Source organism: Homarus americanus, unplaced genomic scaffold (genome assembly GCF_018991925.1).
Source record: "Homarus americanus isolate GMGI-L3 unplaced genomic scaffold, GMGI_Hamer_2.0 scaffold20007, whole genome shotgun sequence".
In the NCBI taxonomy this organism is placed as follows: Eukaryota; Metazoa; Arthropoda; class Malacostraca; order Decapoda; family Nephropidae; genus Homarus; species Homarus americanus.
In genome coordinates this window covers 20034-30410 of record NW_024738009.1, presented here as the reverse complement: position 1 = coordinate 30410, position 10377 = coordinate 20034, and the positions used below count along the sequence as shown (strand labels likewise).

General features: G+C 46.3%; 1 protein-coding gene across 1 annotated transcript; it reads left to right on the top strand.

Annotated features, from left to right (window-relative positions):
- The first annotated feature begins 476 nt into the window (after nucleotides 1-476).
- LOC121873645 (basic salivary proline-rich protein 4-like) lies at nucleotides 477-1178 on the top strand. The gene has a single exon (XM_042377295.1). It carries the CDS (start codon nucleotides 477-479, stop codon nucleotides 1176-1178), a length of 702 nt encoding a protein of 233 aa, XP_042233229.1.
- Nucleotides 1179-10377: the final 9199 nt, after the last annotated feature.

Sequence of the window (10377 nt, the reverse complement as noted above, 5' to 3'; positions counted from 1 at the left end):
AGGGCCCCCCAGTCATACAGGCCCCCCAGTCATACAGGCCCCCCAGTCATACAGGGACCCCAGTCATACAGGACCCCTCCAGTTATACAGGGACCCCAGTTATACAGGACCCCAGTCATACAGGGCCTCAATCATACAGGGCCCCCCAATCAGGCTATACAGGGCCCCCCAGTCATACAGGGCCCTCAGTCATACAGGCCCCCAGTTATCAGGACCCCAGTCATACAGGCCCCCCAGTTATACAGGGACCCCCATACAGGGACCCCAGTCACAGGGCCCCCAATCATACAGGGCCCCCAGTCATACAGGGCCCTCAGTACCCCCAGGGGGCCCCCAGTCATACAGGGACCCCAGTCCCCCAGTCATACAGGGCCCCCCCCAATCATACAGGGCCCCCCCAATCATACAGGGCCTCAGGGCCAGGGCCTCCAGTCATAGGCCCCAGTCCTACAGAGCCCTCATCAGGGGCCTCAGTCATGCAGGGCTCCCCCAATCATACAGGAGCCCTCAGTCATACAGGGCCTCCAGTCATGCACAGGGCCCTCCAGTCCCAGTCATACAGGGCCTCCAGTCATGCAGGGGCCCCCAGTCCCAGGGGCCCCCCAATCATACAGGGCCCCCCAATCAATCAGTCACACAGGGCCTCCAGTCATGCAGGGCCCCTCAGTCATACAGAGCCCTCAGTCATACAGGGCCCAGTCATACAGGGCCCCCAATCATGGGGCAGGGGCCTCAGTCATGCAGGGCCCTCAGTCATCTGGGCCCCTCAGTCCACAGGGCCTCCAGTCATGCAGGGCCCCCAGTCACAGAGCCCCCAGCCAGGGCCCTCCAGTCATGCAGGGCCCCCAGCCATAAGGGGCCTCCAGTCATGCAGGGCCCCCAGCCATACAGAGCCCCCAGTCATACAGGGCCCCCAGTCATACAGAGCCCCCAGCCACAGGGCCCTCAGTCATGCAGGGCCCTCAGTCTCCCCCAGCATGAGCCCCCAGCCATCAGCCCAGCCCAGGGCCCCAGCCATCCTGGCCCCAGAGGGGCCTCCAGAGCAGGGCCCCCAGCCATACAGGGCCTCCAGTCATACAGGGCCCCCAGCCATACAGGGCCTCCAGTCATGCAGGGCCCCCAGCCATACAGGGCCTCCAGTCATGCAGGGCCCAGTCATAATAGGCCCCCAACTCTGATCCAATCCTAATAGACTCTAACCCAAAACAAACTAAACCATTACAACTGATTAGGTTAATTTGGGTCCCATTTACAGTTAGCTAAGTTAGGTCAGGTCAAGTTAGGTTAGGTTAGGTCAAGTCAGGATAGGTCAAGTCAGGATAGGTCAAGTCAGGTTAGGTCTAGTCTGGTTAGGTCAAGTTAGGTCAGGTCAATTTAGATCAGGTCAAATTAGGTTAGGTTAAGCAAAGTTAGGTTAGCTTAAGTTGTTAGGTTATGATTAGGTCAAGTTAGGTTAGGTTAAGTTAGGTCAAGCTAAGTTAGGTTAAGGTAGGGCTCCTTTAACCAATCCTACCCAGTAGTTGAGGGGTTGGGGTGGTCGTGTTGTCATGGCTGTACAATATTATAGTAATGATCGTTTGAGAGAGTTAATGGTGGGAGGGAACTAATGAGTGCTGGATGTGAGTCAACGTTGGCGGGTCTCTTTTAATGCCGATGACACAATACCTGCGTCTTAGGTTCACCAGCCACTACTTATCTATAGTCATGTTTGGGTCAGTGTGTGTGTGCCTGTTTGTCTCTGTCTGTCTGTCTGTCTGAGAGAGAGAGAGAGAGAGAGAGAGAGTACTATATCTTGCAGCAAAACGGATCACCTAAAGATTCTTCCCCTCAGCTTATTTCACTTGAAGATTAACAACTCTATCGCTATCGTAACGTAATCTAACCCTCAGGTAGTGTTAGGGTGATTAATGTTCAGGTGACCCAACACAACATTCAGCGTCCGTTGCCACTTACACCCATGTTTACTGTAATAGAGCTCATGTTATATCTTGTCAGTTATATACATATTGTCTTAAGGTTATTATCTATCTGTGTAGAATAGTATATTATTTTAGGAAGCATCCGGGTACGACACGAGCCATGAGTCCAATCTGTTGTGTTTGTGTATAAAGGCGAAGATGATGGGTCGCACACTGTCAACAATGCCACGTGGATTTGTTTACATTTAACATCGAGCCATGGGACTGCGTCATCGCCAGCTTCAGGTTGTGTGTGTGGGCAGCAGTGTGTATGTGTGTGTGTGTGTGGGCAGCAGTGTGTATGTGTGTGTCAGCAGCGGTGTCATTACTCTTGTGACCGAGGATGATTCATCACCAGTATTTATGTTGGTGTAGTAACGCTGGTGACCGAGCTGTGTGACATTTTCTAATGAGGTCAATCCTTGTGAGGAACAGGAGCTGTACACTGCTGTTGTTGTTCTGGGACAGCTGTGGAGATGTATGTAAATAATATTCCTTTAATTACAAGTTCATCTTAAAGTGCTGCGCCAGTGTATAGATATTTTCTTTCGTGAGTGATTTAATTGTGAGTGAGTGAGTGAGTGAGGCGGCGTGTAGGGGTGTTGAGAAAGCTATAGAAACACAATAGAGATTTTCATGTTATTACAATATTGTGGAGTTTTTCCTATTGTTAATAATTATGACTCATCCGGGTACACCTCACAACACCTTAATGATGATATGCTTAACCCAATTAATTATATATATAGATTCCATTGTTATTCCGTAGTAGTCAAGGCTTCACTCAATATTGACTCATCATAATAGACAAACTCTTAAAATATGGAACCAAAACAAACACTCTGGGACTTGGGGTTTTCTCCGTGCATCTTACACCTCTTGACATATTTTATCGTTCACCTTACGCAGTGTTGGATCAGGTGACTCTTGGAGGGGGTGTGGGGGGTGATGACCTCAGAGTGCTTGACCTGCTGAAGTGGGAGACTACGGCTGTTGACCTAAATTTCCCCACACTTCATCTGAGCCGCTTTTTCCTCCCTCCTGGTCCTTGGTGGTGGTGAGGTCTTTGGTGGTGCTGAGGCTTTGGTGTTACTGAGGTCCTTGGTGGTGGTGAGGTCCCTTGGTGGTGGTGAGTAGGTGTGCCACGACTCAACTTAATAACGGTTAAGGAAATTACTACTTCAGCCAAAGGACTTTTTATGTATTAATTATAGACGCATCAGTTAGTCCCCTCACATTCAACACAATCAGTCGCTACACAATCAACTTAGCTCTTCAGTGCTTCGCTTGCTGCCTCCCCATCATCATCATCATCATCCCCATCCCCATCATCCTCCTCCCTTTCCTATCCTCCTTCAAGATATCCACACCTCTCCTCGCTTCTCTTCCTCATTTAACTCAACGTCGCTTCCTTCCCTCCCCGTCATCAAATCTTTTCCGTGTAATACGAGTATTTCCAGCTTCGACTCCCCACTACCTCCTCCCCACCACTACCTCCTCCCCACCACTACCTCCTCCCCACCACTACCTCCTCCCCACCACTACCTCCTCCCACCACTACTTCCCTCCACCCCTCACCTCCTCCCCACCACTACCTCCTCCCGCCACTACTTCCTCCCCACCTACCTCCACCTCCCCGCCACTACTTCCTCCCCACCCTTCACCTCCTCCCCACACTACTTCCTCCCCCACCTACCTCCTCCCACCCTTACTTTAAAGGTCCACAAAAGGAGTGAGATAGAAAACATAAGTAAACATAACATACCAGAACACAAACATTAAACTTTAAGAAACCGATAAACATTATGAGTAGTGAAGGATGTTTACATTGTAACTTTATTGCCTCTCTGCGCGCGCATGTGTGTGTGCACGCGCGCGTGTGTGTGTGTGCATCGAGGCTACCATTATACATGAACAACGACGTTGGACTGGCCATGTTACCCGCAGGGACGACAGTAGACTGCCAAAGCAGCTACTTTACAGTCACCTAACGAATAGTAAACGTAACGCTGGCGGGCACCTGAAAAGGTGCCGAATCGACCCCCTTACCTGGGAGACGATACTCCACATGGCAACTCTTGGAGGATCACCACACGAGAAGGTGTTAACACTGTCGAGTTAGCCCGACTGCAAACCGAGGCAGACAAGCGCCAGCGCCAGAAAGACGCTGCCGCCGCCACTCCCGCACTAGATGTAGCCCTCCACATGTGCAACGTCTGTGGACGGCCCTGCCTGTCCCGTATGGTTGATCGTCATGCTCGATTCCGGGTTGACAGCAAAGTAGTAGTAGTAATAGTAGTGTGTGTGTGTGGAGTATAATTGCTGCTATTCGAGTTTTATCCTTTTGTAGGGGATAAATTATGATCACACGAACGATAATTAGCCACCAGAGCTTATTTCTCCTGATGGTTAAAACACGCTAACGCTAATTAACCTAATCTGACCTAATCTAATGTAATTAATCTAAGGAAAAATTTCGGATTACCTGAAGGTTAGGCACTCCAGCTTCTTTCACCTGACGATTAAAACACCTAAAATCTAACCAACTCTAACTTAACCTCCCTCCAGGTAGCGTTAGGGCGTGTTTAACCTTCACGTAATCCAAAACTATAATTAATACTACTAACATAACACCTTTAAACGATAACATTAATTAAACATTAAAAAAAACCGTAAACACACGAGTTTTAAAAAGTTTGTGAAAAAAAATAAATATTACTCACGTCTCTTACATAACCCGGGTATATATATTACTCACGTCTCTTACATAACCCAGGTTTAACCACCGGACTCTTGAAGACGTCAGCCACCTACTGCTGCATCACTGAGAGCGGAGGATTACGTACTATTCTGGGTCTACCTGATCATGAGAGAGAGAGAGAGAGAGAGAGAGAGAGAGAGAGAGAGAGATTTTATTGGATCAAGTGTCTTGAGATTATAATTGTGTTGATATACCTTTATGTATGTATGTATGTACGTATGTATGTATGTGTGACTGTACGTAAGTATGTATGATCCATGGTAGGTGGGCGGGTACACAGGACCTTAGCACCGGTGCGTGTTAAGTGCGCTTGGCTCTGGGGTTTTCCTTCCTCCTTTTGTGGGCCTCCGAAGCACTTCTGGGGTGGGGGGAGGGCTCTACGTGGTATGTGTGGGCTTCTACTGGGTAACTTAAGGGGTCTACGGGGTATATCTGGTGGGGTATATCTGGAGTCTGGGGTATATCTGGGGCATCTCTGGGGTCTTTTTGGTGTATCTTGGGGCATCTACGGGGTATCTGGGGAATTACGGGATATATCTAGGGGTCGTCTATGGGGCACCGGGGGGTTCCTTAAAGGTTCCAGTGGTGATGCCTGGCTTATTTTAGGGTTCCTTAAAGGTTCCAGTGGTGATGCCTGACTTATTTTAGGGTTCCTTAAAGGTTCCAGTGGTGATGCCTGACTTATTTTAGGGTTCCTTAAAGGTTCCAGTGGTGATGCCTTACTTATTTTAGGGTTCTTTAAAGGTTCCAGTGGTGATGCCTTACTTATTTTAGGTTCTTGTTCCTGATTCAGTCAGTACCTTAAAGACTTTCGCAATTTTTTGGTTCCTTTCGGACTGAAAAGAAATCGTATTCACGTCTTTTTAAGGATTTATGATCGCTCTAGTGGGGTTCCTTAGACCACCCGGGGGAGGTGAGGTTTCAGAGCTCTCACACCCCTAGGGATAGAGGGGGGGGAGGAAGGAATTTGGTGAGGCTTGTATCATATGAGTCTACCAGATGGAGGGGAAGTGAGGCTTGAGGGAGTAGAGGAAGGAAGGAGGCTAGAGAAGGAAGGAGAAAGGAAGAGAGGTGGGAAGACGAAGGGAGAAAAGAAGGAGAGGGAAGAAAGCAGGAGGGAAGGAGGATAGTTTGAATGGAGTGGGGGTGAGGGAGGGAAGAATAAAGATCGAGGAGGAGGGATTATGGAGTCTTGAATCAACAGTGATACCGTAGAAGATGGGGAGTAAGGAGGGAGAGGAGAAGGAGGAGGAGGGATTTGGGGACTGAGGATAGATGGAAGGAAGGAAGGAGGGTAGAAATAAGACAAAGGAGAACAAGTGAGGAGGATGGAAGAGGAGAAGGGGAAGAAATGGAGGGAGGGAGAATGGAAACGAAATAAAGGAGAAGATAAACAGGAAAAGAGAGAGGGGAAAAGAGGAAGAAGAAGAAGGCAGGAGGAGGAGGAGGAGAGAATGGAGGAAGGGAAGAGGGCAATGTGGTACTTAGACACACTTGTAGAGAAGGGGAATAGGAAGGGAGAAAGGAAGATAGGTGAGAGGAGACAAGAGGAAGGGGAGAAAAGGGGAGGGGAGAGTGATGGCAAGAGGGTGTGGAGGAAGGAGAGGAGTAATGGTAGGAGGGAGGGAAGAGTGAGGGGAGGGGAAGACAAGAGGGTGAGGAGGAGAGGGGAGGGAGTAATGAGGGGAGGGAGGGTGCCTTAAAGCAGCGTGGAGGAGGAGGTGAGGGAGGGGGTGACGTCATCCGCCTTTACTGCTTCTGTATTTGATTATTGGTCTCTCTCTCTCTCTCTCTCCGCTTGATGTGTTTATCTATACATACAAACGCACATAACGACACATATACACACACACATACATGTACGCTAATATGGCTTTGGTATGTATGTATGTATGTATGTGTATGTATATTATGTATGCTGTATGTATATTATGTATGTGCTCCATTTATACACATACATAATAGACATACAGCATACATAATATACATACAGTATGTACGTATGTGTGTACAGTACGTAGTCTTTCACGAGGCACTGGCACTATCTAGGCACTGGAGGGCCAGAATGTCACTTTAAGAGTTCTGACTTAAAGCTGAAGTAGTGTTTTAAGTGTTCAGTGTTACTTTAATGTTGTTTCCCCCTTAAGTGAGTTGTAAAGTGTGGGTAACAAACTTTACCCACTCTATCTTAGTCCAGTCTAACCCAACCTGACTTAAATTGATCAGACTTAATCTTTTCTAAATTAAGCTAATATAGTTTAACCAATCCTACTACATATAACCCAACGCAACCCAAGTCATCCCATCCCATCCCATCCCATCCCATCCCATCCCATCCCATCCATCCCATCCCATTCCATCCCATCCCATCCCATCCCATCCCATTCCATCCCATTCCATCCCATCCCATCCCATTCCATCCCATCCCATCCCATCCCATCCCATCCCATCCTATCCCATCCCATCCCATCATTACGTTGTGAAAGTAAGCTGGGAAACGCCCTTGAGAATTAATGGCAGAAAACACAAAGGGAATGGTGGTCTCCTGTTATAGTAATGGTTGTTAAAGGCCCCTTCTTGGGTGATGCTGTAGTGAAGATTATAGTATAGGGAAGGTATATATATTTTTTATATATATGAAACTGATGTAATATAGCGCTATACTAGACCCTTTTTGTATGCTAATTAATGCCTGGTAAGGTGTAATGTACCCGGTGAATAGGTTATATAATATAGTAATTTAGATGATATAGCAAGCGAAAGTAGGTCGTAATGTCGCGTTATAAAGGAGTCATTGTTATACGTTTATATGATAAGGTTTAATATAGCGGCTCTTATAGACGGTTCCCAGCCAAGGTTGTTGAGACTGGATCATAAATGGATATATTTTTTGTGCATTTTCGCTGGAGAGAGAGAAAAAAATATAACAGTTTAGGTTTGGGTTGTTCTTCCCTTTCCTTCCCCTTGTATACGACCTGTTATATGACCACTTGTGCTGTCCCCTCCTCTTATAGTGACTATATATGTGGAGGGGGAGGGGGTGTGTCCGTCGTCTTCCCTTTTCTCATAGCAACCATACGTGGGGGGGTCCATCGTCTCCCCTCTTTTCATAGCAACCATACGTGGGGGGGTCCATCGTCTCCCCTCTTTTCATAGCAACCATACGTGGGGGGGTCCATCGTCTCCCCTCTTTTCATAGCAACCATACGTGGAGGGGTCCATCGTCTCCCCTCTTTTCATAGCAACCATACGTGGGGGGTCCATCGTCTCCCCTCTTTTCATAGCAACCATACGTGGAGGAGGGGAAGTTCACTGTCTACAACCATACGTGGAGGTCCACCACCTCTTTCATAGCAACCATAGGCTGTGGGTCCATCTCCCTCTTTTCATAGCAACCATACGTATCGTCTCCCTCTTTTCAGCAACTATATGTGGGGTCCATCGTCTCTTTCATAGCAAATTTACATGTGGAGGGTCCAATGTCTCTTTTCTCATAGCAACCATACGTGGGGGGGTCCATCGTCTCCCCTCTTTTCATAGCAACCATACGTGGGGGGGTCCATCGTCTCCCCTCTTTTCATAGCAACCATACGTGGGGGGGTCCATCGTCTCCCCTCTTTTCATAGCAACCATACGTGGAGGGGTCCATCGTCTCCCCTCTTTTCATAGCAACCATACGTGGGGGGTCCATCGTCTCCCCTCTTTTCATAGCAACCATACGTGGAGGAGGGGAAGTTCACTGTCTCTCGTCCTCTCATAACAATGTGTGTCCTGGTAACCATACAGGGGCGACTTTCCTCCTCTTCCTTCCCCCTTGTGTATGTAACTATATAAGACTGTTTCTACCCTCTTTCCCTCCCTTTCCCTCCCCTTCCTGACGGCTGAGGGAACTACCATTGTGGTGGGCCATGCAAGGAGGGAGGGAGGGAGGGGTTGAGGGGAAGGTGCTGGAACAGTCTCAAAGATTCCTGCGTTATAATGTTTTCCCTCAACTGGCGTTAGAGGTGTTCCCACGACTACAGTTTATCGGGGAAGAATTCTAACGAGGGTATTAAAGAGTGCGTAATCCGTGACCTTAATTATAGGGTTTAGTTCTGTTATTTCTTGGGCTGGAACGGTGCCACCACTCGTTTTCTGGGAACCGTTGACGACTGTATTCTTGCTGAAACCGTTGACTCTTATCCCCGGAAACGTCGACTCGTCTTGCTGAAACCGTTGACTCGTCTTGCTAAAACCGTTGACGTTAAAGAATAGTTGCGGGTAGAACCGTTAGCAACTATAACCGTTATGAACGAAACAGTTGAAATTCAAAACAGACCGGAGTGAACCGTTAGTATAATTCCCTTCAATGTAATAATGAAAAAGTAAATATCCTTCACTTGAACATAACTTCACCTCAGGAAAAATAAATATTCTGAAGGACTTCGTTTTCAAACATAATTTTCTTAGCTACATCCTGTATGAGGTGTAGGAGTGGAGGGTGTAGAGTGCGTGGGTGTAAGGGTGGTGTGGTGTGAGAGTGAGTGTAGTGTGGGTGTAGTGAGAGTTGGTGGGTGTAGTGAGAGTAGGTGGGTGTAGTGAGAGCGGGTTCAGTGTGAGTGGATGTAGTGTGTGGCTTCTGTACCTTTATGGAGTATTTTACACGTAAATTCAATCGTGTTTGAAGGCCGTCTGTCTGCTGATGGCTTGCCAGATTGTTTTATTTTCTTTTTGTGTTTTTTTTACTTTGTTTTAGGTCTGTCCTCACAGGATTTTATATTTATTATTTTTTTTGAGATTTTTATTATTTCTTTCCCAGAGTATTTTTATGTCTTTATTTTTACCTTTTAATTTTGTTTTGTCAGATTTTTTTTTATTTATGATTTTGGGTCATTTTTTTCATGTTCTTCTTTGAGTTAATTCTGTCATTCAGGTATTTTATTTTATTTATTATTTATTTATTTTTCGTACTTGTATGATTTTTTTGACAGTTTTATACCGTTGTTATATTTTTATTCTATCTTTAATTTATTTTTATTTTTAGGCTTACAAAATACTTTCGAGTCGAGTTTTTGTGTTGAATTAGAGGATTTTTTTTATTTGTCCTTATTTTTTCCTATTTTGTTTCTTTTCTCTTGTCTCCGTCTTTCCTTCAAAATATCTAAAAAAAACACTTTATGTAAAGCTGTTGTAGTAGCCTTTTGTCGGAGATTTTTGCGACATTTTGATATCTGATGAAACACTTTTACTTTTTAAGAGGACCTTTGTAGACTCCATTAAAAGTCTTATTAACTTTATTTTTGAGGCCTTGTCAATGAAGCGTTTTTTTTTCAGCGGCCCATTAAAATTACTTTACTGGTGGCTTGTGTTCTGAAATACACCATTTTCTGAAGCCCTTTGAAAATTGTTAATGGATTTTTTTTTCTAATTGAGTTTTGCCCCAAGACGTAAATACAAAAAAATTCCTCAAATCATTTTAACATTTATATATTTCACGGTTTTTTTTCACTGTGCCATTCCGGGAGGTCTTGAGACCAGTCTGGGTGGTGGTGGTGGACGGCAACCTTTTTCCTCTTGCCTTTTCTCTAACCTTTTTTTTCTTTATTTGTGTTGTGGTGTTGTCAGGCAGCCACAGCCTCTCCCCACTACCCTCCCCTTCTCCCCATCCCCTTTCCTCCT

What these genes read in the sequence shown, in the direction of transcription:
- LOC121873645 (XM_042377295.1), top strand. Translation starts at nt 477, where the DNA reads ATGCAGGGCTCCCCCAATCATACAGGAGCCCTCAGTCATACAGGGCCT.